General features: G+C 53.1%; 4 protein-coding genes across 10 annotated transcripts; 2 read left to right on the top strand and 2 right to left on the bottom strand.

Moving 5' to 3' along the window:
• The first annotated feature begins 50 nt into the window (after nucleotides 1–50).
• Nucleotides 51–4,275, top strand: MRPS7 (mitochondrial ribosomal protein S7). Of its 3 annotated transcripts, none has more exons than XM_059148664.1 (6): nucleotides 51–185; nucleotides 816–1,007; nucleotides 1,123–1,186; nucleotides 2,488–2,655; nucleotides 2,763–2,843; nucleotides 3,665–4,275. In XM_059148664.1, the coding sequence occupies exons 1-6, from the start codon at nucleotides 118–120 to the stop codon at nucleotides 3,884–3,886; spliced, it is 795 nt and encodes a 264-aa protein (XP_059004647.1). In that variant the 5' UTR covers nucleotides 51–117; the 3' UTR covers nucleotides 3,887–4,275. The 3 variants fall into 3 exon arrangements, with proteins under 3 accessions (XP_059004647.1, XP_059004645.1, XP_059004646.1); XM_059148662.1 differs by having other exon boundaries at nucleotides 122–312; XM_059148663.1 differs by lacking the exon at nucleotides 2,763–2,843 and having other exon boundaries at nucleotides 122–312.
• MIF4GD (MIF4G domain containing) lies at nucleotides 2,912–8,725 on the bottom strand. Of its 3 annotated transcripts, none has more exons than XM_059148667.1 (7): nucleotides 8,559–8,725; nucleotides 6,841–6,972; nucleotides 5,941–6,050; nucleotides 5,591–5,746; nucleotides 5,400–5,492; nucleotides 4,699–4,898; nucleotides 2,912–3,809 (listed from the first exon to the last, which is right to left on the bottom strand). In XM_059148667.1, exons 2-7 carry the CDS (start codon nucleotides 6,920–6,922, stop codon nucleotides 3,773–3,775), a joined length of 678 nt encoding a protein of 225 aa, XP_059004650.1. In that variant the 5' UTR covers nucleotides 6,923–6,972; nucleotides 8,559–8,725; the 3' UTR covers nucleotides 2,912–3,772. The 3 variants fall into 3 exon arrangements, with proteins under 3 accessions (XP_059004650.1, XP_059004649.1, XP_059004651.1); XM_059148666.1 differs by lacking the exon at nucleotides 8,559–8,725 and adding an exon at nucleotides 7,867–8,158; XM_059148668.1 differs by lacking the exons at nucleotides 2,912–3,809; nucleotides 8,559–8,725 and adding an exon at nucleotides 7,867–8,157 and having other exon boundaries at nucleotides 4,178–4,898.
• Nucleotides 8,726–8,864: 139 nt separating this feature from the next.
• SLC25A19 (solute carrier family 25 member 19) lies at nucleotides 8,865–26,862 on the bottom strand. 3 transcript variants are annotated; one of them, XM_059148659.1, is made up of 8 exons: nucleotides 26,757–26,862; nucleotides 26,209–26,265; nucleotides 23,702–23,871; nucleotides 23,355–23,510; nucleotides 22,838–23,008; nucleotides 13,125–13,308; nucleotides 12,530–12,660; nucleotides 8,865–10,554 (listed from the first exon to the last, which is right to left on the bottom strand). In XM_059148659.1, the coding sequence occupies exons 3-8, from the start codon at nucleotides 23,831–23,833 to the stop codon at nucleotides 10,372–10,374; spliced, it is 957 nt and encodes a 318-aa protein (XP_059004642.1). In that variant the 5' UTR covers nucleotides 23,834–23,871; nucleotides 26,209–26,265; nucleotides 26,757–26,862; the 3' UTR covers nucleotides 8,865–10,371. The 3 variants fall into 3 exon arrangements, with proteins under 3 accessions (XP_059004642.1, XP_059004641.1, XP_059004644.1); XM_059148658.1 differs by having other exon boundaries at nucleotides 26,214–26,265; XM_059148661.1 differs by lacking the exon at nucleotides 26,209–26,265 and having other exon boundaries at nucleotides 26,757–26,821.
• Nucleotides 19,955–20,711, top strand: LOC131816196 (small ribosomal subunit protein eS6-like). The gene has a single exon (XM_059148665.1). The coding sequence runs from the start codon at nucleotides 19,971–19,973 to the stop codon at nucleotides 20,694–20,696; it is 726 nt and encodes a 241-aa protein (XP_059004648.1). The 5' UTR covers nucleotides 19,955–19,970; the 3' UTR covers nucleotides 20,697–20,711.
• Nucleotides 26,863–27,431: the final 569 nt, after the last annotated feature.

Raw genomic sequence — 27,431 nt, 5'->3', positions numbered from 1 at the left:
AGAGGAGGGAGCCGGCCCTCCTAGGGTCGCTTCGGACTGCGGCAGATAATGAGACGCCGAATGTTTCTTTTTGGCTCTTGCCTTTCGACCTCGGAGTGAGAGACTCTCAACGCCCGGATGAATGCAGTGTCGCACAGATTTAGGACTCTGCGTAGCCTTTCCGCCGTCTCCCGTCACTCGCTCAGGCACGCAGAAGGCAGCCTTCGTGGGGTCCTCGTGGCCAGCCAAGATGGCTGCCCCCGCGGGGAAGGTTGCGCGAGGGTGGTCGGTCCTGGCGCTGACCCTGCGGACTGCTGTCCCGCGGCTTCCAGGGTGAGAGGGCAGTAGGAAGCTGGGGTGCCCCTTGGGATTTCACGGAGAGACCTGTAGGGAAGGAAAGGGCCACAGTCAGACCGGGCGGGAACCTGGAGAGAGCCTGCGGGCCAGGGTACCTCGGTCCAAAGCTTTGAATTGGCTGCGTGACTTCGAGCCAACGTGAAGGCGTAGTGATTCGGAGTCAAAGCTGAAAGCGCGCCCTTATCAAAGAGCTCAGAGCAGAGATTTTCAGGGGGCGGGAGGCGGAGATGCTTAGACAGGGCACCTGTCCTCGGGTTCAGGAACCTCGTCTTACTGTTGACACTTGAGAGGGAGACTTTCCTGGCCTGTTGGGGGAGGTCCTCCCACCTCTTAGGACAAGAGCCAGAATTATTGCGTTCAGGTTTGTCCAGCGGTCTCCGTGCCTCTCACTCGTCGGCGGGTTGGCCAACATGCCCATTATTAAGTCAAGCCTTTTCACTTGTGGAGTCAGCTTTTGCCGGCTTCTTCCCCACTCTCAGGCTAACCCAGGTGAGGTGGAGCCGCTATAGTCCTGAATACAGGGATCCACAGACTGACAAGGAGTATTACCGCAAGCCCTTGGCGGAGCTGACTGAGGAGGAGAAGTGTGAACAGGAACTCAGGAAGACTCAGCTTATCAAAGCTGCCCCAGCAGCGAAAACAAGCTCTGTGTTTGAAGACCCCGTGATCAGGTTAGATGGGAGCAAATACTTTGGTTCCAGGGACTGGGACTGTACCAGGGAGGGTCTACAGTAAGGATTGGGATACAGCCTGGGAAATCTAAGCATTTTGTTTTTCTGCTTGAAGTAAATTCATCAACATGATGATGAAAGGAGGAAACAAAGTACTGGCCAGATCCCTCATGACACAGGTAAACAGCTCGTCTCCCCTGCCTGCTGGCTTATACCTTTGTCTGTGGCTCTTTCCGTTTAGTATAAAAAAGAACAGGTTCATATACTTGCCGTTAGAATTACCTTCCCTGTGTTGGGTACCTGGGTGGTTAAGTGTCCAACTTTTTTTTTCTTTTTGTAAAAATTTTCTTTCTTTATTTCACAGAGAGAGATCACAAGTAGGCCGAGAGGCAGGCAGAGAGAGGGGGAAGCAGACTCCCCACTGAGCAGAGAGCCCGATGTGGGGCTCCTTCCCAGAACCCGGAGATCATGACCTGAGCTGAAGGCAGAGGCTTTAACCCATTGAGCCACCCAGGCGCCCCTAAGTGTCCAAGTCTTGATATCAGCCGAGGTCTTGGTTTCAGGGTCGTGAATTTGAGCCCCATGTCAGGCCCCACGCTGGGCGTGGAGCCTACTTTAAAAAAAAAAAAAAAAAAGGAAAGAAACAAAAAAAATTACCTTATTCCCTGGGATACCTGGGTGGCTAAGTCAGTCAGGTATTTGCATTAGGCTCAGGTCATGATCCCAGGGTTCTGAGATGGAGCCCCACACTGGGCTCCCTGCTCAGCAGGGAGTCTGCTCTCCCTCTGTCCCTCCATTCATGCTCACGCTCATTCTCTCTCCCAAAATTTTTTGGGGAAAAAAATGATCCTCGTGTATATGTGTGGAAGTGATAGCTATAATGAAGGCCAGTAGGCGTCAGAACCACCATTCACTCCCCCAGTCACAAATCTCTGTGGTCCTCCTCCAGAAAAGAGGAGGCCTTTAATAACTTTGCCTTAGGGGCACCTGGGTGGCTCAGTCCTTAAGCATCTGCCTTCTACTCAGGTGGTCCTGGGATGGACCCCTGCACTGGGCTCCCTGCTCAGCGGTAGGCCTACTCCCCCCTCCCACTTCCCCGATTGTATTCCCTCTCTCACCTCTCTGTCAAATAAATAAAATCTTAAAAAAAAAAAAAGATGGGGCGCCTGGGTGGCTCAGTGGGTTAAAGCCTCCTCTGCCTTTGGCTCAGGTCATGATCTCAGGGTCCTGGGATCGAGCTCCGCATCCGGCTCTCTGCTCAGCAGGGAGTCTGCCTCCCTGCCTACTTGTGATCTCTGTCAAATAAATAAATAAAATCTTTAAAAAAAAAAAAAAAGAACTTTGCCTTAGAAGTGCTGAGAGAGGGTCCGCACTGTCATAGAGAAACGGGGTGACAGGAGTAAGGGGCAAAGTACTAGTCCAGCTGGATAAACCCTTCAGGGAGCCCGGGGCAGCATCTTCCAGTTCTATCCCTTTGCAGACTCTGGAAGCTGTGAAAAGGAAGCAGTTTGAGAAGTACCATGCTGCTTCTGCTGAGGAACAGGCAACCATCGAACGCAACCCCTACACCATCTTCCACCAAGCTCTGAAAAACTGTGAGCCTGTGATAGGGCTGGTGCCCATCCTCAGAGGGGGCCATTTCTACCAGGTGAGCGGTCAGGGCCGGAAAGCAGGGCTCCCTACCCACAGAACAAGCTGGTAGTGCACTTGGGAGTGGGAAGGTCCAGAGTTGGGCTAAGATTGATCGTTTTCTAGGGACCAGGTTCTCTCAGGATCCACCAGCCACCGCCCCCCAGGCCCGCAACCCCGCTTCCGTTCCGTCCACGATGCTGTGTTGTAAGCTGTCAGCTTCTCGTGGTGAAGGACGTGTAGAACTCATCTTTGTACACCAGCGTCTAGAGTAGCTCTTGACCCATAACTGGTGTTTTGTTGCCATTTCTTGAACTGAACAAGGTGCTCTCCTGGCATTTAATTCTGTGTCTTGTCATAAGCCAGTGTTCTCGGCTTCTGCTTTTTTTTTTTTTTAAGATTTTATTTATTTATTTAACAGACAGAGATCACAAGCAGGCAGAGAGGCAGGCAGAGAGGGAGTGAAGGAAGCAGGCTTCTGGCTGAGCAGAGTCCGATGCGGGGCTCGATCCCAGCACCCTGGGATCATGACCTGAGCAGAAGGCAGAGGCTTTAACCCACTGAGCCACCCAGGCGCCCCGGCTTCTGCTTTTTTAATGTAAACTTCCTAAGGGTGGAGACTCATTAATGTCTGGGTCCCTAGTGGTGCCTGGCATACAACGGCGGTCTAGCAAAGGATTCTGGACAAGAGGGGCTTGTTTTGGGGCACCCCTGATCCGCGCTGGCTGAGTCACTCCGGCCTGATGGGGCTTCTCCCAGCTGATGCTCGTATCAGCTGGGCTGAGCTTCTATTTAGAGGCGAGAGAGGTCGGTGCCTCAGGAGCGCGTGCCGCGTGCTCAGTGAATGCCTCTGCTAACGGGTGGGGGCCCCCAGGGCTGCGGGGACTCCAGGAGAAGCCAGGCCCCTCACGAGTGTTGTCAGAGCTGGCCCAGAGGGAGCCTGTGGCTCTTCCTCAGAGCTCAGGGCAGAAGGAGGCTGCCGCCCCGACAAGGTCTTGGACTGACTTGCCGTGTCTTCTCCTGTCCAGGTCCCTGTGCCACTTCCCGCCCGGCGGCGTCGCTTCTTGGCCATGAAGTGGATGCTCACTGAGTGTAGGGAGAAGAAGCACCGGCGGACGCTGATGCCGGAGAAGTTGTCACATGAACTGCTGGAGGCTTTTCACAACCAGGGCCCTGTGATCAAGAAGAAGCATGACATGCACAAGATGGCCGAGGCCAACCGTGCCCTGGCTCACTACCGCTGGTGGTAGGGGGAGGGGGCGGCGCTCTGCTGCAAGAAACCGTGGGAGCCGGGGTCACTGTCAGCGAAAATCCCTTGTGGGTGAAGTAGTTCCTTTTTAAGGGCGTGCAGGCCTTGTAAGGGGGGAGCAGCATATTTATGCTCGTTAGTCCTTTCTTTGGGCCCTAGAACTTGCTTTTCCTGTCCCAGCTCCTCATACACTGGGAATGTATCAATCTGGATTTCCCCCAGGAACTTCGGGCCCATCCAGCTTCTCTTCCTCTATTCAGGGTAGAACTTTGGAAGATATGAAAGGAAGCAGTTTTAATGTTAGAAAAGGTTTATTAGAAAATTCTCGTCCTGAACTGGTGTCGTGTGTGTGGTGGTACCTGCTGTTTACTAAAATCGACTGGAAATTTGTTTCCGAAGTGGTCCTTGTACAAAATGTATAAAAAGCAGTTTCTGGTGTGACTTGTGCTCTGCTCCTCAGTATCCCAAAGTATACCACCAGTAGCTATGGGTACCCCTTTTACAGATGGGGAAACCGAGGCACCAAGATGGCTGTTGCACCGGCGGTTACACAGTGCGGTGGGTGTTGCAAGCTGCCTTTCCCTGCCTGGCCCAGGCTGGAGGTGATGGGGGGAGAGGCTGATGGGACAGTAGGGGCAGGTCTGTTTGGTGTCTTCCCTGGTCCCTGAACCCGGGAGGGAAGGTGCTCAGGCAGGACCGCCGCGTGAGTGGGAAACCCCTATGAGCTGTTCAAGGTCTGGCAGGGACAGGCCGGTGCTGCTGGTGAGGCAGCCTGAGCCGGAAACCTAGTCGGAGACCTCGCTGTAGTAATACTTGTGCGCAGCCGGGGTCGTCTTCCAGCCGGCTGCCCGAAATTCGATGATCTCCAGCAGCAGCAGCTGGGCCAGGGAGCTGAGGCCGCTTGGGAGCAGGAAGCCGTCTCGGATCAGGACAAAGAGCTCATCCATGCGCTGCCGGTTCATCTTCTCCAGCTGCTCCCCCACGCGGTGCAGCTGCAGCACCAGGCAGTCCACCTGCAGGGGGCGTGGGAGGTGACCCTGGGGCGCACGCGCCTTGAGCAGCACCGCTCCAGCCGTGCCTCCTCCTGTCCTGCTCCCGGCACCTGGTGGTGGGCGTGCGTCACATCTCACGTGAAAGACCAGTTTGGAACTTGCTTAAGGTCTCCCGGGCCAGGCTGGATGCGGGGTTTACCTCCAAGCCGCCGCTTAACCCAGACCGCCCCGCCCCTGCCCCACCAGGCTCTGCGTTTCTGGGCCGTCTGTATCCACAGCTGGATTCCTACCACACGTTGGCTTTTCTATTGGGAGGGAAGCCTCTGAGCCTGTAGGTTTTGGCTGCTCTGTTCCGAATAAATTCCAAGCCTGGCAGCTTGTTCTGGAACTGAGACAGGCCTTGAAGTGCACCACTAGGCTCCTTCCCTGGGAAGTGAGGCTCAGGCGCCTCGAGGGACAGTGGGCCCGGATTCTGAGCTGAGCCGGGGACGGCCCACCTCCACAGCCATCTGGGTCACCCACCTCCTCCTCCTTGCTCAGACTGTCAGGCTGCGCCAGCCGGAAGAGGCAGTCATAAACGGGGTTCACCAGGGCCATCATGGGCATGTTGTTCACCTGTGGGGGGGGGAGACCAGGGAGGGGCCAGAGCACTTAGCGGCTGAAGGAGACCAGCTCGGCTGTCTCTGCCTCCTAGGGTGGTTACCAGGCCTCACCCTCAGGTAGTCAAAAATGTTGCAGATAAAGGTGACGTAGCAGACCCAGCCCTGCAGAGACCGGGCTCGCAGCTGCTCCCGAGCCTGGTACTCCTGCTGCAACCGGTTGAGGAGTCCCCGTCGGAAGACACTCTGGCCTGCTTGCTTGCTCTCAGCCTGTGAGCCAGGGAAAGGGCAGTGAGCTGGCGGGGGAGGGGGTGTGTGATGCCGTGGTGACCCCCCACTCAAGCTTCAGCAGCTGAGGACTGTCAGGTCTGACTCTCCACCTCTGCCCTGCTGGCCAGGCCTCCTGCCCTCCACTGCAGCCTTTCCCGAAGCGTCTCCCTGCTTCTCTACCAGTCCCAGCCCACCTGAATGATGGCATAGCACATGCGTCCTGCTTCTTTGCTGAACACACAGTCGTGCAGAGAATGGTCCACAATCACATTGGCCACCTTTTCCAAGTCCACGGCACCTGGATCTAGGGTAGAGATAGGTGGGGAGTCTAGACCACATCCGTCTCCCCTTGCTTCTAAGAAGGATCTGAGATGTCTTTACAAAAGGGCACTCCCGTGATACACTTACATTTAAAGAGACCAGACTTCCCAGCTCCACTGGGAGACTGATGGCCAGGATATGTAGCTGTTAGAGACTAATCAGCAAACGCTAGTTTTTAGGGCACATATTTCCTGGCCCTGGGTTGCGGAAGGAGCACCAAATAACAATGTATTTGACAGCAATTTCAGGGAAGAGAGTGTTCTTAGAACACACATACAGGAAACCTGACAAGGGTAGGCTAGGCAGGGCCTCCCCAGCAGGCTTAGCTTGGCATGGGATGGGCTTTACTAATTGTTAGCTGAGTCAAACTTCTGTTCTGAGGGCTGCAGAAGGCACCGATCCAGGACAATGACTGCATCTCCTCTGCCAAGCAGAGTGCTTCATCCTGTCCCAAGTCAGCCAGCTCTGCACATTCAAGACGGCCTGCTGTGGCGACGCAGAAGCCAGTCCAATGCGAGGCCTCAGGAGACGAGAACTCTGTTCTGTGCCCCACCCCACTCTCATGGGGACTTAAAACTTTAAAAATGGCTTTACTGGCTGAAAGGTGACTCTATGATTCATACTTTCAATTACTGGCCTGAATGTAGCTTGTCCTGACTTCTATTCTCAGAAAGCAAAGGGACAGGGTTGGTTGGGCAATCACCAGCTAAGGCTTGGGCCTCCAGGCCTGTCCCCTTGCCCCCTTCTCCGCAGCTCAGGGCTCTCATGCTCACCTTTGAGTGCTGTCTTCAGCAGCTGCTGAGTCTCTGCATCAAAAGACTGGATTTTATACTCCTCTCTACCAGGATCCCCCATGACCGTTCAGCCCCAGCAGCTCTTTATTGAGGTGGGACTAATGACAGCACCTAGGGAGGAGGAGAGGGGAAGGGAGAGGCCTCAGGTGTGCAGCATGGGGCCAGGGTTTCTAGTTCTGCAGGCCCCGGGCAGGGCTGGCCAGTGCTTGGGACAGGTGCTCCCAGCCAGTCTACTGCCTTGGTTGGTTGGCTGAGGGCCCAGCAAGCTTGGCCTCTCGTGGAGACTGAACACCAGCCAGGTACCTGCTGCTAAGTTTAGGAACCCCTGTAGCTTCTGGGATTTCACGAGCCTAGAGAGGTGAAGGTGAAAATGCCAACCGTCCAGTCTCCACAGGAGGCAGGGATATTCTCCGGTGACACTAAGGTTGGGGTGCGATGAGCTGCGCTGGAGTGTGGACAGGGGCATATCAGACACTCCCCTTGCCTATGGAAAGCGGCCTGGAAACTGCGGCCCCACCTTCCAGAGGACATGTCTGTCCCTGCAAGGTTCCAATCCCCTGGACGCGACCCTTCCTTCTGCTTTGGTCAGAATCCTTCTCAGTCCCCAAACCCGCCCCTCCAGCCTTCGGCCTGGCCTGTGTGGGCGGGTGCGGGGCCCCGAACTGCTCCTGTCCTGGCCAACTTCTCCCCGAGACGGACTGGTTAAACTGGCCTCCCGGGCGGCGGAACCCGGCCTTGCCCACTCAGGACTCCTAATTCCTGAGCTCCATTGTGGAGCCTTCCTCTTAAAGAAGGGGGGAGCGGGATGACGGGAGAGGCTGTCCCTGTTGGGAGTCCCCTCTCCGGGCGCGATGCCTCCTCCCTGGTCGAAGGACGACCTCGGGGATCTCCAGAACCCGGCAGCTTCCTCGAACTTGGAACGCTCTTCCGGGCGGGGCAGGACAGCCGTCCGGGGTCCCGCGGGCGGGAGAGGCGGAGCTGTGTGAAAGGAGCGCGGGGACCCACCTGCCCGGCCGGCACCGCGCCCGCGTGCCCGGAGGCCGCTCGGCGGGCATGGCGCGCGCGCCCCCCGTCCGCCGCGCCGCAGAGCTGGAACTACCCGCCCGGCCTCGCCGCAGCTTAGGTCATTTCCGAGCGCGGCGCCGGGGCGAGGCCAGCGTGGAGGGGCGGGGCCAGCCCGGGGAGGGGAGGGCCCTTCCCGCCAGCGCCACCTGCCGGAGTCCCGGTGACGTTCTCTTCACCGCCTGTTGCGGAGGTCCGGAACCGGCCGAGTGGCAGGCCCTGGACGTCGCCCCCACCCTGTCCTTACTCGAGTCGTCCGCGCCGGGCTGGACCTTCCTCGGCCCAGAGAAAGCCCTCGGGCGCCAGCGGTGGCGCCCCCTCCCCGCAGCCCACTCTCACGCCGGGGCTCCGGTTAAAACGGGATCCAAAAAGGAAACTAGGCGGGGCCGCGCGGCAGTGAGGGGGCCCGCGGCAGGGCAAGGATGGCTGGAGGGGCAGGAACTCCTAGACGGCGGCCACCCGCCCTCCACTTCTACCCGCCACGCGAGACAAGGCAGGGGGGCTGTAAGGGCTGGATCAAGTCCCCCACCCCCACCCCCTCTCCTCCAAATACAAACGGCACCGGTAAAATAGTTGAAAATTAACGAGCAAGCTCTAGAATAAGGACACCCTCCCCACGACCCCCGTTAGCTTGCCGCCTCCGCCAGGTGCTGCGAGTGACAAGTCGAACAAGGCCCTGACTCCGTCGTGGCTGTGGCTGGGGAAGAGGCGCGGGCCGGGCAGCTGAGGGCCATCCCTGACGCCGGCCCAGCGGGGCAGAAGGGCGGGCAGAAGGGCAGCCAGAAGGGGCTGGAAGGGCGCCTCTTCGCGTCGCACAGACAAGCGTCCACCGTGGTTTCCTGTTGCCAGAGCTCTCTCCTCCTGTTAAAGCGGCTAGCCGAAGGGGTCCCCAGGAAATGGATGAGAAAGGGCAGATGCAGCCAGTTAATGAGTAGGCGAGATGAAGAGAATGAAGTTTACTTTATTCCACTACAGTGGAATTTCTTTAAAAAATACATTCAGGCAGCTGCTGTCCTACAGCCCCAAGCCCAGGCCTCCCCGGCCCCAGACCCTGTGGGTGTTGGGAGCTCCCCCTACCGCCAGCCTGGGACTCTATCAGCAGCAGCCAGAAGCAGGGAAGCTTTGCAATTCAGGGTCTCAGACGTATCACAAAGCTCCAGGCCAGAGCCAGTTCTGATGACAGAAGGGGTCCGAGGGCGATGACACCCACACAGGTCTGCTTCTGGCCCTGCTTTCCTCCTAAGTCCGCGCAGAGGCTGGCACAGAGGCTGGAGCTGGAGCCCAGACTGGGGGCAGGGTGAAGTCCTACAGTGCCTGGTGCTTCTCCGTCCTGACTCCCCCTGCCGAGGGACCCCGCAGGCCAGGCTCCCCGGGGTGGGGGGTGCAGAACTGGGTGGAAAGGATGGTGGTTGTGTTCTGCAGATTTCCTGGGCTCACCCCCTAACTGCAGTTTCTCCTCTGTGCCTGCATCAGTAGCTGTGCGACAACCCCCACCCCCAGACACTGCTGCCCTCAGCAGGCTGGCTGCTCAGCCCTTTCCTCCACCAGCCCCTTCATGAGGCTGCTCCAGAGCTGTGACCCTTCTGGGATGACAGAGGACACACACAGCACCACAGTGAGCCCAGGGAGGGAGACACTGAGCAGGTAGCTGCTGCCAGCTGGCCCAGCTGTAAGGCTCCCGCCCTGACGCCATGGAAATGGAGTGACCCCAGGTAGGCTGGGGGAAAAGGCCACGGCCTTCACCCATAGCTCCTCCCCATCAGCACAGCCCCCCACTGCTTGTGGGCCACTGAGATCGGTCTTCCCCAGAGACCCTCAGCCACGCTCTGTCCCACCCAGGGGAGAGAACAGGCTGAGCAGGATGTCACAGGAGGACCGGGGCCTGGGGGTGTGGCTATAGTGACTAATTCTCCCCCCCAGGACCAGAAACAAAGCTGTATGAGGGATGCAAGTACTGAGAAAAATAGATTCCGAGGAAGGCCAGGGTTCCTCCCCTCATACTTGGTGAGGAGGGATGTGACGTGGAAAGGAAGATGGAGCGAAATAAGGAATATGCTTTCAGCTTCCACGTGTATTACATCAGCTGGTGGGAGGAGGGGCGCACGCGAGAGGACCAGGCTCCCGCAAAAGGCCCCACCCCAGCGCTCAGGCTCTAGCCATAGCCTCCCACCCCCAGAGCATGGAGAGGTCTCTGGGCAGAAGGTGCTGGAAGTGCAGGGTGGCCACTGCTGCCTTTCCTGCAGGCTGGACCACAAAGGAAAACCACCTTCTGACCGCTTGGCTGCATCCCCACAGGCCAAGTCCTGCCTTCTCCCCGAGAAAGCGCTTGCCCTTCGAGTGACGGCCGAACTGGCTGGCAGGCAGGCGCGGGCAGCAGCTCTCAGTGCAACAAGAGATGGCAGAGGCGTCCGCCTTCCTTCGGGGGGCCGCCCTTCCTCCCCTCGGGTGCTAGCTGTCCACCTTCTTCATGTGGTGGAAGAGGTTACAGAAGAGCTCATACCAGAAGAACACGAAGCCGGTGGAGAGAGCAGCCTTCAGCAGGCTGGGGGACAGGCCCTTGAAGAGGCCCGTGGGGCCTTCCTCTCGTAGCACCTGCTGGGCACAATCCAGGAGGCCCCTATAGCTTCGAACCTGGGCAGAAGTGGAGGACAGAGGAAGTGATGAACACACGGATGTTGACTCTGTCCTTCTGTCAGTCCAGCACCTGGCACCTCACGGCTCCTAGTCAACACTTGCTGGACAAAGCAATGAAGGCTAAAAGGGCAGAGCAGTTAACCTTTGCTTTCTCTTCCAAGCAGACCGGTAATTCGGACTTAACAGAGGCAGCGCCTGGAAATCAGCACCGGACAGAGCTCCTACCGACTGGGCCTCTGAAGGACCCTTTCCCCATCCCACCAGGCCCCCTTGGGCAGTGGATCTGAACCTGGCCCTCGTGAGCTCTGGCTTCCGGTCTGGCCTTCTCAGTTGGCCACACACTGCGGCCAGACACACGTCTCCAGGACTCAACTCCCCTCAAGCACCTCTCTCGCCACATCTCCACTAACTCCCCGTTGTGATGACAATGACGTTGTAAAGAATCAAGGGGCACCTGGCTGGCTCAGTTGGTAGAACGTGGGACTCTTGATCTTGGGTCATGATTTCAAGTCCCACACTGGGCATAGAGCTTACTTAAAAAAAAAAAGAAGAGAGGGAAGAAAAAAGAATCAAATCCAAGCTCCAAAGCCAGGTGTTCAAGGGGTTGCTCCATTTGGCCTCAACTTCCCTCCCTGATCTTCCGTCATCCCCCAGCGGTCCTCCCACCAAACAGGCTACAGTCTGTTAGGAGCACGGCTCTCTCCTCGGTCCTGGGCTCCCACCAACTGTCTCTGTGCAAACCTAAACCACTCCTTCCAGACAAGTTCCCAAGTGGAAAAAGGAGATTATAAAACCTTGTATTGCACCTGGCGTTAAAACGTGTGTGCGTGTGTGTGTGTTGATGCAAAGAAACAATAGGACAGCCAAAGCTTCCGTGTCATTATCTCCGGGTGGGTGGTACTGGGAGCTCCATTATCAGTTTTATCTTTTTTATCAGTTTTACCTATCTCGGGACTTCTCTGAATTTCCGACACAGATGTATTACAACTAACTCAACACTTTCCCTTCCCCCAAGGAAGGAGTGCTCCCTCCCTCCCAACTCTTAGTCCAGTGCACTCTTCTTTTCTGACCTGTCAGACATGTTCCCTCCTGCGTGGGAGGGAACATGCCTGTTTCACCCCCTTGCCCCACCCCCAGCCCACCACTGCATGGCGCCCCAAAGCAGCCGTGAAAATCCGGTTGAGACTAAGAAACAGTTGAGACTATAAACAGTACGACATCAGCCACGATGGGGGCTTCTGCGAATGACAAAGCCTTCTAGTGCCTTTAAAATAGAACTTAGTGGATCAGGTTCCATTCACCCCTCTCCAGGAACCCCTACAGCATACACGAAACAACCCCACACACCGGTGGGAGTCTCCTCCGTGTTCTTTAGTATTCTGGGGACCCATCTCGTCTTAAGGTTTTATTCATTTGAGAGAGAGAGAGAGAAAACACACTTGAGCTCAAGGGCAGGGGAGGAGCAGAGGGAGAGGGACAGACAGACTCCTCCAAGCACACAGCCCAATGTGGGGTTTGACCCACGACCCCGGTATCACAGCCTGAGCCGAAACCAGGAGTCAGACGCTCAAACAACTGTGCCAACCAGGCGCCCCGGGGACCTTTCTCATGTGATCATATTCTTTGTCCCTAACTGAACTGAACATATTTTTTCTCTTTTTCACTTGAAGTGGGCTCCCCGCTGGGTGTTCAACACACGGCTGAACTCACGACCCCAAGATCAAGACCAGAGCTGAGCTAGAGTCAGACACTTAACCTACGGAGCCCCCAGGCGCCCTGAACTGAACACTTTTTAAGAGCGAACCCCGACCCCTCCTTCTCCTGGATCACCCCACGGCATCCCACATGCACAGGGCGGTGCGTGGATTCTCCCCTGTGTTTGGGGATCCCCAGGGACAGGCTGCAGGGGCTAATGCTGAGCACTGGGCAGGTGAGGGGCAAGGCTCAAAGCCCCTGCAGGGGGACAGCTCACCTGGCCGAAGGTGGCTCGCGCCTGCTCAAAGCCTCCGACCTGCAGCCGTTTCTTGAAGAGGTCCAGGGGGTACGTGAGGGTCTTGCTGATGACGCCAGCTCCGCTGCCACACAGCAGGTTTTTGAGGTTCTCTGAACCAAAGTGGGGTGGAGGGGGGAACGTGAGGGAAGTGCCATCGGGGAAAGACATGTTCAAGGTCAAGAGCTCTAAGCCTGCACCACGAAACTAAGAGCCACCAGCCTCCTGAATCTGTGAGAACCAAACCCGGCCACTCTGGGCCCGGATGGCAGGATGGCAGTAAGGCAGGAACGGAAGTGGGAGCCTGCAGGCTGGGCGGTGTGACTCGGTTCAGGGCTTGGGAAGAAATAAATGTCCTCGGTACCACTGCTGGGGTGGCAACGAGCTGAAAGAAAGGTCCGCCAGCGGCTGGCTCGGTTGGTTTGGTCAACAGCGTGACAGAGCAGGGTTCAGAGGATGGGGACGTCGTTGCCTCTGACAGGAGAGCCTTAGCCCCTCCAGGGATGAGAAGGAGGTGCCCTGGCTCAGGGGAGGGGACAGCGGAGACCGGGTTTCCCTTCCATGAGGGCTGTCTCACCGTTCTTCCTTCCCTCGGCGGGCAAGACCCACTCGTGCAGGTGCTTCAAGGCGTTGTAAAAGGAGAACTGGAACCCAGCGTAGGGGAAGATGGCAATCAAGGTGGGGTTCAAGCCTTTGTAGAAAACCAAAGGGCCCTCGGTCCGGTACATGGTCACCACGGCGTCTCGCAGGGTCTTATACACCTGGACAGCACACAGGCAGTTCGAGTGAGGGCACGCAGGCCATCTGGCCCTAGAACACAGCCCGTCATGCGCGCCTCCCCTCGGCTAAAATCCCAGCTGCCAGAAGCATGACTTTTCTGGGGGCACAAAGAAAATGCTGAACAAAAGTCCCAAGGTAAGGGCTTCCAGCAACCCCCCTTCTAGCTATTTACAATGCCAGTATGTTTGCACAAGTGCGCAACAGCGTGAGTCCGGCACCGCTGCCACCGCATCCCGCAGAACAGCAGGGACACAAGGTCTGCCCCTGAGTGACGGGTCAGATGCACGCTGACACACCCATTCCGAAGGACACAGAGCAGCCACTGAAACAGGATCACGCCATCTACACAACAGATCGGGCATAATCCCCCAAACGTATAGCTGAATGGGCACAGCGAGAGGCTGAAGGGCGGGCTTAGGGCTCGTGGAAGAAAAAAGTCGGCAGGGATCACCCCCAGGGACACACGAGAAGTGAGGAAGGGCCACCGTAACCTCCACAGAGGGAGGGCAGGGAAGAGGGAGACCAACTCTCACCATTTTACACTTCTGGGATTTTCTGCCGTGTGCGTGTATTTAACCTTTTGTAACCTGTCAACAGGCAATCTCCATGCGGGACACCACAGGGCACGGATTTTTCTCAGCACCTTCCATCCCACACTTTGTTTCAGGGGACCAGAGGGGCTCTGCGTGTGGCGATGAGGGAGGTTCTCTGCACCGAGAAGGGAGGACCCTGGCTGCCTCCGCACCTCCTGGCTCCCAGACGCGGGCAGCCACACTGAAGGATTTCACCCTGGAGACGTCCCAGAAAGGGCCCGGACTCAGAGAAAGGCCACGGGGCAACGAGCCCGCCCTGTACCCACAGCCCCGCTCTGCCTCTCTGTGCCCCCTTTAACACCAGGCTGGCAGCCAAGGGTCACCAGACATCTGAGGAAGGGCTTCATGAAAGAAGGGAGACCGGGCACCTGCCTGGCCCAGCCGGTCGAGCACAGCACTGCTGGTCTCAGGGTCTTCAGTCTGAGCTCCGCGGTGGTTACAAAACCCAAAAATCCCGAGACCAAAATGATCAGTGTGGGGGAGAGAAGGGCACAGAGACCGTGTGGAAGGAAGAGACCGCGCAGACAGAAGGAGGAAACTAAAGGAAACAGAGGCCAACCACAAAACTGGAATTAACATTCTCAGGCCACAAAGAAGGCATCACCTCCGTGATAAAAGGAAAGGGTCTGCTTAAAAATGAGGTAAGAGGGCACCTGGGTGGCTCAGTTGGTTGGGCGACTGACTGCCTTTAGCTCAGGTCATGGTCCCGGAGTTCCCGGATCGAGTCCCGCATCGGGCTTCCAGCTCCGTGGGGAGTCTGTTTCTCTCTCTGACCTTCTCCCCTCTCATGTTCTCCCTCACTAGCTCTCTCAAATAAATAAATAAAATCTTTAAAAATAAATAAATGAAAAAAAATTAAAAAGAGGTAAGATTCAGAGAACAAGAGAAACTCCTGAGGGAAAAAAATCTTTGTGAGTTTGAATTAGGCAGATTTCTTTTTCTTTATTTTTAAGATTTTATTTATTTATTTGAAAGACAGAGAGAGTGAGAAAGAGTGGGAGGGAGAGGGAGAGAGAAACTGAAGCTGATCCACGCTGAGCACAGAGCCCATGTGGGGTTCAATCCCATGACTTCGAGATCATGACCTGACGTGACACCAAGAGTTGGACACTTAACCCACTGAGCCACACAGGCACAGAGATTTCTTAGATAAAAAACCCGAAAGCATGGGATGCCTGGGTGACTCTGTTGGTTGGACGACTGCCTTCGGCTCAGGTCATGATCCCCGAGTCCCGGGATCAAGTCCCGTATCGGGCTCCCAGCTCCATGGGGAGTCTGCTTCTCTCTCTGACCTTCTCCTCGCTCATGTGCTCTCTCACTGTCTCTCTCTCAAATAAATAAAATCTTAAAAAAAAAAAAAAAAACCCGAAAGCAAAATGCATAAAAGGACAAATTGATAGGTTAAGACTTTACTGGGGCTCTTGGCTGGTTCAGTCGGTTAAATGCCTGCCTTTAGCTCAGGTCATGATCCCAGGGTCCTGGGACCGAGCCCGGCATCGGGCTCCCTGCTCAGTGCAGAGTCTGCTTCTCCCGCCCTCTGCCTGCCGCTCCCTGACAAATAAATAAATAAAATCTTGTAAAAAATTAAAAACATCTGCTCTTCAAAAAACAGGCTATGAGGACGTGAAGGCAGCCATAGCCAGGGACACAGAAAAAAATATGTAAAACAAAAACAACAAACCACCAAAATGGGAAAACAATTTGAACAGATTGCTTTGGCCAAGAAGGTACTCAGAGGGCAAATAAACACATAAAAAGACATTCAACATCTCCGTGGTAAAACCACAATGAGATACCACTATTCACATCTAGCAGAGTGGCTAAGATTTAAAAGAATAAAAATAGGAGCTCCTGGCTGGCTGAGTCAGTTGAGCGCCCAACTCTTGGTTTTGGCTCAGGTCATGACTTTAGGGTCGTGAGAGTGAGCCCCGAGTCAGGCTCCTTGCTAGCGGAGAGTCTGCTCGAGACTCTTTCCCTCTGCCCCTCGCCCTGCTCACAGGCATACTGGTTGTCTGCTTCAAGTAAATAAGTAAATCTTTAAAAAAGAATAAAATTCTGGATGGAACTAGAGGTATCATGCTAAGTGAAATAAGTCCATCAGAGAAAGACAATTATCAAATGATCTCACTGATAGGTGGAAATTAAGAAACAAGGCAGAGGATCATAGGGGAAGAGAGGAAGAAAAATGAAACAAGACGAAACCAGAGAGGGAGACAAACCATAAGAGACTCAATCCTAGGAAACAAACTGAGGGTTGCTGGAGGGAAGGGGGGTGCAGGGATGGGGTAACTGGGTGACAGGACATTGGGGAGGGCCTGTTGTAATGAGCCCGGGTATTATATAAGACTGATGAAACACAGACCTGTGCCCCAAGACAAATAATACATTATGTTAATTAATTGAATTTAAATTTAAAAAATTAAAATTTTAAAAATTTTAAAAAGAATAAAATAAAAGGGTGCCTGGGTGGCTCAGTGGTTTAAGCCACTGCCTTTGGCTCAGGTCATGATAGAGTCCTGGGATCGAGCCCTGCATCGGGCTCTCTGCTCAGCAGGGAGCCTGCTTCCCTCTCCCTCTCTCTGCCTGCCTCTCTGCCTACTTGTGATCTCTGTCAAATAAATACAAATCTTTAAAAAATTAAAAAAAAAAAAAAAGAATAAAGTAAAAATAAAAACCAGATAACAGTAAGCACTGGTGAGGATTAGGAGCAGCCAGAACTGTTGGTGGGAATGCGAAATGGCACAGCCATGTAGGAAGCAGGCTGGCTTTTCCTCATAAAATTAAACATTTTCACCATACAACTCAGCAACCCCACACCCAGGTTTTCACCCAAGAGAAAAAAAAAAACGTTCACAAAATAATCTGTTGTGGGTTTTTGTTTGTTTTGTTTTAAAGATTTTATTTATTCATTTGAAAGGGAGAGAGACAGAGAGAGCACAAGCATGGGGAGAGGCAGAGACAGAGGGACAAGCAGACTCCCCGCTGGGCTGGGAGCCCGCCGTGAGGCTTGATCCCAGGACCTAGAGATCATGACCTGAGCTGAAGACAGATGTTTAACCCTCTGAGCCAGGTGCCGTGGGTGTGTGTGTGTGTGTAAGATTTCATTTATTTATCTGACAGAGAGAGACACAGCGGGAGAGGGAACACAAGCAGGGGGAGTGGGAGAGGGAGAAGCAGGCTTCCCGCTGAGCAAGGAGCCTGATGTGAGGCTCCTGGGATCATGACCTGAGCCAAAGGTAAATGTCTAAGAATGAAGCCACCTGGACGCCCCTTACACAATAATCTGTATGTGAATGTTCATGGTGGTTTTACTCATAATCACCAAAAAACTGGAGAATATGCCTGACATCTTCCCACTAACAAACCATGGTAGGGCCACGTGACAGAATACTATGCAGCAAGGAAAAGGAACGGACCACTCACACACGTGGCACACATGAATCTCAAGGCCAGGTGCCAAGTGAAGGGCAAGGGTGCCTACTAGAACTACGTGAGACGTAATTCCCTGTGTGACACTCTGAAAAAGGGGAAACTTTAGACAGAAGACAGCCCAAGGCAATGGAGAGGGACTGACTAAAAAGGGGGGCAGGAAGACATTTTGGGGGTGACGGAACTTTTGTTTTCTATCTTGATTCTTTTTTTTTTAAAAGATTTATTTATTTATCTGACAGAGATCACAAGTAGGCAGAGAGGCAGGCAGAGAGAGAGGGGGAAGTAGGCTCCCTGCTGAGCAGAGAGCCTGATGTGGGGCTCGATCCCAGGACCCTGGGATCATGACCTGAGCTAAAGGCAGAGGCTTTAACCCACTGAGCCACCCAGGCGCCCCTATATCTTGATTCTAATAGTGGTTATGTGACTGTATGCACTCACCGAAAGTCACAAAGGGGTGCCTGGGGGGCTCAGTTGGTCAAGCGTCTGACTTGTGCTTGGGTCATGATCTCGAGGCCCTGGGATGGAGCCCCACGTTGGGCTCCACCCTCAGGAGGGCCAGCTTGTCCCTCTACCCTTTCCCCCACCCCTACTTGTGCTCTCTTTCTTTCTCAAATAAATAAAACCTTAAAAAAAAAAAAGTCAGACAGCTCTATACTAAAAAGAGTGAATTTTACTGTATGTAAGGTATGCTTCAATAAACCCGACTAAATCAAACCAAAGAGCTCTTGGGAACTAACATGCATCAGCAAACATTTTCTAAATTCAGTAGAGGCCCCAAATAATAGAGGCAAGGAAACCTCCCAGAAAGTAGGACAGAAAAACAGAGAGTTAAACAATAGTAGGGAAAAGATAAGTCAACCAGAGAATAGACCCAGGATGTCCAATACCCAACTGACATGAATTACTGGAGAAAGAAAAGGGAAAAACAACAACAACAGAAAGTAGCAATTGTGAATAACCATTCATGACCATTTTATGGGCAGGAGTAACAGGAGTGTCCAGACTAAAGGGTCGAGAAGTGTCCATCACAATGAATGAAAGAGACAAGGACCAGTGCACACCATTGGTAAATCTCTAGAATGCCAAAAATCAAGAGGGGATCCTGAAAGTTCCCAAGGCAGGAAGGGTGATAGTTTCATATAAAGGATCATTAATCCGAGTGGTTCTGGACTTCTCTACAGCAACACTGAGGGCTACCTAGAATCCTATGCCCAAATCATGAGTCAAATAAAGGCATTTTCTACCAAGGCTTCTCTAAAGAAGCTGTATCTCCAACATATCTCCACCAAAATGGGGGATTAATCAAGAAAGAGAAGACAGGGGACCCAATGTCCTAACAAAATGCTGCTAATAGTCCTGAAGCAAAGAGTCCATACTGAAGCCAGAGAGTGAAGGCTGCCAGAGTTGGAGGCTCTAGGAGAGGCTCCCTGATGATGTGGGACGGATGACTATAGGCTGACCCTATCAAGATTGTTTGAGAGCGCCTGGGTGGCTCAGTGGGTTAAGCCCCTGCCTTCGGCTCAGGTCATGATCTCAGGGTCCTGGAATATTTTATTTAAAATATTTTATTTTATATAATAAAATATTTTAATATTTAATATTTTATATATAAATATTTCATTTAAAAATAAATAAATAGATAAATAGATAAATAAATAAATAAAATACAAGGCAACCACTAACTTCAGGCAAGACAAAGGTATACAAGAAAATGTAATCATAATGTATTTCAAGGCTCAGCAGTAATATTTATATAATCATAACAGCACAGACACTCGGTACTAATTTAGCCAAAATCTATAAATCAGTTATACTGAAATTAAAGGAGGTGCAAGCACACGAGGGTGGTGGTACAAGAGATAAACTCTTATCTCCCACAGTAGCCATCAAAAGCTAATGCCTATAATTTAAAAAATTAGGAAGAAATACAAAAAGAAAACACTAGTAGTAAAAGAGTATTACTAAGAATTAGGAAGTAAAATAATGAGAAAAGAACCACAAGTATGAAATGTGGTTGCAGGGGCACCTGGGTGGTCAGTGGGTTAAGCCTCTGCCTCTGGCTCAGGTCATGATCTCAGGGTCCTGGGATTGAGTCCCGCATCGGGCTCTCTACTCAGCGGGAAGCCCGCTTCCCCTCATGCCCGCCTGTCTCTCTGCCTACTTGTGATCTCTGTCAAATAAATAAATAAAATCTTTAAAAAATAAAAACAAAAAATATATATATATAAATAAAATTAAAATAAAAGTGGTTGCCTCTGGGGACTGGAATCAGGGGGTGGCTGGTAGTGTTTGTTATAATTCATGCAGAACCACCTGTCTTTTTTTTTTTTAAGATTTATTTATTTATTTATTTATTTATCAGAGAGAGAGAGAGAGGCAGAGAGCGAGCACAGGCAGACAGAATGGCAGGCAGAGGCAGAGGCAGAAGCAGGCTCCCCGCCGAGCAAGGAGCCCAATGCGGGACTCGATCCCAGGACGCCGGGACCATGACCTGAGTCGAAGGCAGCTGCTTAACCAACTGAGCCACCCAGGCATCCCCCACCTGTCTTTTTAACCTCTATACACCATATAGATCACTGATTAAAAAACGTTTTAGGGAGGCGTTAGGCTGCTTCAGGATGAAGCTGAACATCTCTTTCCCAGCTACTGGCTGCCAGAAACTCATTGAAGTGGACGATGAATGCAAACTTCGTACCTTTTATGAGAAGCGTATGGCCACAGAAGTTGCTGCGGACGCCCTCGGTGAAGAATGGAAGGGTTATGTGGTCCGAATCAGTGGTGGCAATGACAAACAAGGCTTCCCCATGAAGCAGGGTGTCTTGACCCATGGCCGTGTCCGCCTGCTGCTGAGTAAGGGGCATTCCTGCTACAGACCAAGGAGGACGGGAGAGAGAAAGCGCAAATCTGTTCGGGGTTGCATCGTGGATGCCAATCTCAGTGTTCTCAACTTGGTCATTGTAAAGAAAGGGGAGAAGGATATTCCTGGACTCACTGATACTACTGTGCCTCGACGCCTGGGGCCCAAAAGAGCCAGCAGAATCCGCAAACTCTTCAATCTCTCTAAAGAAGATGATGTCCGCCAGTATGTTGTGAGAAAGCCCTTGAACAAAGAAGGTAAGCAACCTAGAACCAAAGCGCCCAAGATACAGCGTCTTGTTACTCTACGTGTCCTCCAACACAAACGTCGGCGTACTGCTCTGAAGAAACAGCGCACTAAGAAAAACAAGGAAGAGACTACAGAATCTGCTAAACTTTTGGCCAAGAGAATGAAGGAAGCCAAAGAAAAAGGCCAGGAACAGATTGCCAAGAGACGGAGGCTGTCCTCTGAGAGCTTCTACCTCTAAGTCTGAGTCCAGTCAAAAATGAGATTTTCTAAGAGTGACAAATAAATAAGATCAGACATTAAAAAAAAAGTTTTAAAGATTTTATTTATTTATTTGTCTATTTAGAGAGAGCATGCACACAAGCAGGGGGAGGGGCAGAGGGAACGGGAGAGAGGATCTCAAGCAGCCTCCATGCTGAGCAGGGAACCCTGATGCAGGGCTCGTTGTCACAACCCTGAGATCATGACCTGAGCCTAAAGCAAGAGCCGGATGGATGCTCAACCAACGGAGCGACCAGGCACTCCTGATTAAGAAACATTTTAAAGATTTTACTTATTTATTTGAGAGACAGAGATTGCAACAGAGATAGAGGGAGTGAGCATGAGTGGAGAGAAGAAGGAAAAGCAGGCTCCCCGCTGAGAGCAGGGAGCATGACGCAGGGATCCATCCCAGGACCCCAGGATCATGACCTCAGCCGAAGGCAGAAGCTTAACTAGCTGAGCCACCCAGGTACCGCTAAGACGCATTTTAAAGGTGAGGACTGACACCACGGCTGCTGCTGTTCTACGGAAGTTGGGAGGTTCTACAGCTTTTAAACAGATCTCTTCCACTCACTTTTGCACACAACTTGCTGATCATTCCAGAATCTAGAATCCCTATCTCAATCACCTCAGCCAGAGGGCTAATGAGTTTATTCTCTTTTCTCAGACCTTTTCCTTCTTACAGACCTCTTTTCATTTGACAGACAGATCACAAGCAGGCAGAGGCAGGCAGAGAAGAGGAGGAAGCAGGCTCCCTGCTGAGCAGAGAGCCCGACATGGGGCTCAATCCCAGGACCCCAGGATCATGACCTGAGCCAAAGGCAGAGGCTTAACCCACTGAGCCACCCAGGCACTCCACAGACCTCTTTTCAAAATGTATTACTGAAGTATAATTGACATAAAATGTTCTATTAGTTTCAGGTGTACCTTCTCATAGATTTTCTTTCTTTCTTTTTTTTTTTTTTTAAAGGATTTTATTTATTTATTTGACAGACAGAGATCACAAGTAGGCAGCAAGGCAGGGAGAGAGAGAGAGGAGGAAGCAGGCTCCCCGCTGAGCAGAGAGCCCGATGTGGGGCTCGATCCCAGGACCCTGGGATCATGACCCGAGCCGAAGGCAGAGGCTACAGGCTGGGAAGTCATGGAAGAGGGCGCCGGCACCCCAGAGCAGAGAAGCCAGCGGAGGGCCACCACTTATTTTTTTCATCCCAGCAGCCACCACTTTGCTGGCGGCTGTCTGTCTTCTCCAACTACAGACATGCTTCTCCTCCAGCTCTCTGCTCAGTGGCTAGGGCCCCTCATCGCATTTCCCCACCAGGAGAAAGCTCTATTTCCGGCTAACGGGGCATTCAGAAGGACCGAGCTCTGGTGCCCCATTCGTTTGCTTGCACACTGTTCCTAAGACGCTTTGCCCTTCTAAACCAAAAAAGCCATTAGGGCGGCTCCTAAACAAAAGGGCTCCACCAGCCCAGGATCTCCACCCCGGGCAACGGACCTGAACCAGAACCACAGTCATTCTAAAGCACGTCAAATTCTTAAGCAGTGCCATTTCCCACCCAAATACCCTGAAGCAGAAGGGAGGTGGAAAAATCACTCTTCCTTGGTTAAGCATACACGTGCGTGTTCTCTTACACACACACACACACACACACACACACACACACACACACACAGGCATCTGCACTGCTATTCTTATGTGTGTCCAGGAAACAAAGATTGCGATGGGAGGTCTATTTCAGGATTGAATCCCTCCCTTCCACTCAGTAAGTTCTTCCCGGAATCGGACTCAATCATCCCATTTTCTCCATCCAGGCTTTGTGCGAACCAAAACCACTCTCACAATAATCCAGAAATAGGATTTCAAGTCTCAGTCTCCCGGACTCCTCTCTGTCCAGCCTACTGCTACTGACTTGCTCTGTTTCCCACCTGTAGGCTCCGTCCCCGGCGTGAGGCTGCGAGCGCCCGGCATGGTGTTCGGCACGGTCGTGGGTCTTACAGACAGACCAACGCAGGGGCTGCACACCCTGGCAAGCCTGGGGGTTCTGTTCCCTCTAAGGAAAAGAGCTGTGAGTGCTAGAATGCCTGTTGCATGGGCGCCCCCGCTCCAGCCCAGCCACTCACCTTGGGCTCACCCTGAGCGGCAAAGCGAGTGCGCAGCACGTCCACGGGCTGCACGGCCAGGGTGGCGGCGCTGGCAGACAGGCCGCCACACACAAAGTGCACGGAGAAGTCGCGGGCATCGTACGTGGTGGCTCTGTGCACCAGTTCGGTCAGCAGCTCGAACGACAGAAACTACAAGAGCACGTGACAAAGTCATTGACGAACAGTCCCCCAAGCCCACTGAGGGCCTGTCAGGACAGTCTCCTGGGGCAACGCCTAATTGATATTCAGTTTGGGCTAAGTCCCCGCGGTGGGGGGAACTTATGGAAGAAAACGCCCGTATGGTACAGCTTGGTCTGACGCTGTCTTCAATTTCAGACTTCAAACTTCACGTAGTGACCCCGTTAAGACAGGCAGAAGTGTGGAGACCGCCTCCTGCTGCCCCAGCCAGGCAGGGTCCCTGCAGGCCCCACCTTCCCAATGATCCTCTGTTGAGCAACACGACCCCGGGGCCCTGGCACGTTCCCCTGCCACCTACTTGGACAGCTCCATAGCCTATAGAGAGAAGCTGCGCTGGGACGTGTCCTTTCCAGAATGCTGTGGGGCCTTCCTCCTGCAAAATCTGTCTCCCAGCCTGTAGGATCCCATGGTATTTTGCACCGGGGTCACTGCGAGACAGGCGCTCAATCTGGAGCTGGGAATCAGAATCGAAAAGGTCAGATGACAGGGCAGTGTGGGGTGAGACGGAGAAATTTTGGAAAATGTAACAAAGGCAGCGAAGCTCTTCCTCTTGACGAAATTCCAAACTCTGGAAACTGCTTTGACAAGAAAGAGAGAACTGGTCCTCCAGCCCATTCCTTGGTTAAAAAAAGGAGGAAAGGATACCTGGAAACGGATCTTGATGACATCCAAGGGGCTGATCATCACCCGAGTGACAAGTCCAGACACAGACCCGGCCACCGCCACCTCAAAACTGGAGATATTCCTGCCATCAGCTTTGGGGTCATAGCCAACCATCCCTGCCTCTGGCCCATACAACGTCCATCAGTTCCAATCTAAAAGCAAGAGACACGGAGTAAACACCAGAGCAAGTTCTTAGGGTCTCTGCTCACAAGCCACCTCCTCAGAGCAGCCCTCCCTGACCATCGCATCTTGCCCTGCTTTATTCTTCTGCACAGCATTAATATACTGGACATTTATTCTGGACATCTGTTTCTTGCCACCTGCGTCCACTAGGATGCGAACCTATGAAAACAGCCCAGCACTGTGAGTGCTCCTATCTGTTGACTGAATGAACCGACAGGGGTGGTAGGAAATCATTCACTTCCAGAGATCAGCTCGCTTTCCAAGACACCTGGCTTTATGGCCAGAGGGAAAGTCCCTGCCTGAGCCTGAGCCAGGGGGCAGAGCCCACTGCAGCTGAGCACCGAGGCAGACGTCCGACATGCAGGCCCAAGAGCACCGTGCGGGATTCCCCAATAAGCCCACGTGATCCAGAGAAACCCAGTAACTCCTGAGACCTCCTGCATACCGCCCTGCCCCCAGCCCCGCCACTGTCTGCACACCGCAGGCCAGCTGCAGCAATGCAGCCATGCTTGGCTTTGAAATGATGTTCCTCGGCCCACTTGATCCCCGTTGACCTCTTCAACCTCCCCCTGGACCTCTCTTCAGCCACTTCAATAGGGTGGGCTCTGCTCCTGACCAGTTTCTAGAAAGCACTGTTTGGGTTCCTATCTGCCAACCTTGCCTCTGCACCTACTGTTCCCCATGTCTGAAACACAGCAGCTCACCCCATCCCCCTGCCCCATATATCTCCCCTCACTCTTCCCCAGATGAGCCCCTCCCATGCACCACGGCTCAGCTAAGGAGCACCGCCCCCCCCAATCCAGGGGTCGTCCTCATGTCCTCTTTAGCATTCACAGCATTTGCTCCTGTTTGAGAAGTGCTCTTCTAAATTCATCTTTTTTTTTTTTTTTTAAATTTTATTTATTTATTTAGCAGAGAGAGATCACAGGCAGGCAGAGAGGCAGGCAGAGAGGAGGGAGAAGCCGGCTGCTCGCTGAGCAGAGAGCCCGGTGCAGGGCTCGATCCCAGGACCCTGAGATCGCCACCCAAGCGGAAGGCAGAAGCTTCAACCCACTGAGCCACCCAAGCTCCCCGAGAACCGTTGTTCTACAGAAACACTCCCATGGGTGTGTAAAATGTCATGAATTATGTCACTGTTTGTAAAACTGAGTAACACACAAATGCTTATCAACAGAGGGTTGGGATAAATACAGTAAGTCACATCCACGCAATCCTCTGTAGCCATGAAGAACGAGCTAGAGAGACACACACACTGAAAAGATGACCGCAATACACTGAAACGTGCGAAAAACGTTTCAGAACAGAATGTCTACTATAACCCCATTGCAAAAGAAAACCAGCAAGACCTATGTACACTCCCTACAGGAGTAGAAAGCACAGGGAAAAACTCTGTATCAACACATACACGGACAGGTTGGTAAGATCACCTCTGGGGGAAGGGTTGGCAAAGGAAGAGAGAAAACACATCTCTCCCTTTCCTTTTTTTTTTTTTTTTAAAGATTTTATTTATTTATCAGAGAGAGAGAGAGAGCGAGCACAGGCAGACAGAATGGCAGGCAGAGGCAGAGGGAGAAGCAGGCTCCCTGACGAGCAAGGAGCCCGATGTGGGACTCGATCCCAGGACGCTGGGATCATGACCTGAGCCGAAGGCAGCTGCTTAACCAACTGAGCCACCCAGGAGTCCCTCTCCCTTTCCTTACACAATTCTATATCCTATGAATCTGTTATGCCCCATCCCACCCCGCCCCAAGACAATTAAAACTAAATATAAAATGAGTTTAGAAGGGGCTGCACAGCTAACCTAGTTCTTGAATACCAACAGTAACAGTCAAGTCAGTGTCCACACAGGGCCGAGTGGATTCTCTTTTGCCTCTGAAACGGTCTGCTCCACTCCCTCAGCCCCAAATCTGCTTTCGTGTATGAAAGTAGTGCCCCAACCCATCCTTAACATTAACATGGCATTTCTACGTGGCACTTGCAGCAAAGCATTCTAAGATAATATATTTTTTTAAAAGTCTAATGGTGGGGTGCCTGGGTGGCTGACCAGCCGACTCTTGATTTCAGCTCAGGTCCTAATCTCATCAGGGTCGTGAAATCGAGCCCCACAACCCGCTTAGGCTACTCTCTTTCCCGAGTCCTCCAGGCTATCGCTAAACTCCCCCAGTACCCAGGGACGCTTATTTAACCTGGGTTCTCCTCTCTCGCTTCTGGGGACGATCATGCAAGACACCATATGCGGTAAGCTTTGTAAAAAAGGTAAAAGTCTAAAACAAGAGAAAGGGCTGGTTAAATATAGTTGCAGTTACTTTACTTTTTCCACTTGCTCAAATTTCCTTCTTGTACCGGTAAGCCTTGATATTTACCTAAGGAGACAAAATAAATATGAAGTACGACTGCATATGCGTGATATACAGAACAGAGCACGGAGAGACGGGGTCCCGGGAGTGAGCGGCAGGGGGGCCGGGGGCGGGACAGAGAGCGCCTCCGCCATGCCCCTCCTCGTACTGCGGAAGCCCCGGGCGCTGGGCTACGAGCGGTGAGCTCGCGTGCCCGTGTGCCCATAAGTTCAGCGAGGGGTCCCCAGAGCCGTCCCCGCGTGTGGACACACGTGTCCAGCTGTGCCTCGGGGCGTTTTCGCCCCAAGTCCGAGAAGACGCCGGCGAAGCACGCACCCACGTGTACGGGCGTCCCGCGTGTGTGCGAGCTTTTGGCCCCTGCGTCCCTGAAGATGCTTCTCAGGTCAGGCATGACACGTGCGCGTACAGGCCCTGCCCCCACGTGAGTGCCGGCGCCTGGGTGCGACCCCCGAGTCCCCGAGAGCACGGCGAGGAAGGAGAGGGTAGAGGTCACTCACCCGGCACGAAGGGCGCGGCACAACTCCGCGCGCGCTTCTCTTCCTACCTCCTCACGCAGTCTCACAGCAAAACTAATTGAGCCTGGCAGTAACTGGCGGGCTTCCGGACCAATCACCGGGCAGCTTCCGACAGGGGCTGGACCAATAGTTGTATAGTAACAGATGGGCCCCACCTCTTGCAACGTATCACTGGGTAATGTGGTTCATGACTAACGAGGCTGTCCCCGTTTGGGGGGCAGAGCCTTCTGGGAGGTGTAGTCTCACTACGCGCGCGTGCGCGAATGTTATTCACGCGTGGGAAGGTGGCGCTTCTTGAAGTACGGATGTGCCCTTGGGAGGTCGCAGCACTAAATGGCGTGTGGCTCCTATCGTCTTTCGAGCGGGGGCGAGGTTGGGTGCTCTGAATTTGACCCGCTTTCTTCAAAACCCTCGTAGTCCCGGAACCCCGATAATCTAAACTTGGGAAAGAGATGGCGGGAAGTTTAGCTAAGACCTGGAGGACTTGGGAAAGAGAGTAGGTGGGTTTTTGAAACCAGGAAGAGGACGGCAAAAGTGTAGAATTTTGTTTCCCCCTAGGGTTTATTATGTATAATTTCTCATAAAAATAAAATACATTACAGACGCTACAGAAATGTAAAAACGCAGGGGGAAATGGCTCATCCTACCGCTTTCACG

Source organism: Mustela lutreola, chromosome 15, assembly GCF_030435805.1.
Source record: "Mustela lutreola isolate mMusLut2 chromosome 15, mMusLut2.pri, whole genome shotgun sequence".
Classification (NCBI taxonomy): domain Eukaryota; kingdom Metazoa; phylum Chordata; class Mammalia; order Carnivora; family Mustelidae; genus Mustela; species Mustela lutreola.
The sequence above is the reverse complement of the archived record's forward strand: the minus strand, read 5'-3'. Positions and strand labels throughout refer to the sequence as shown.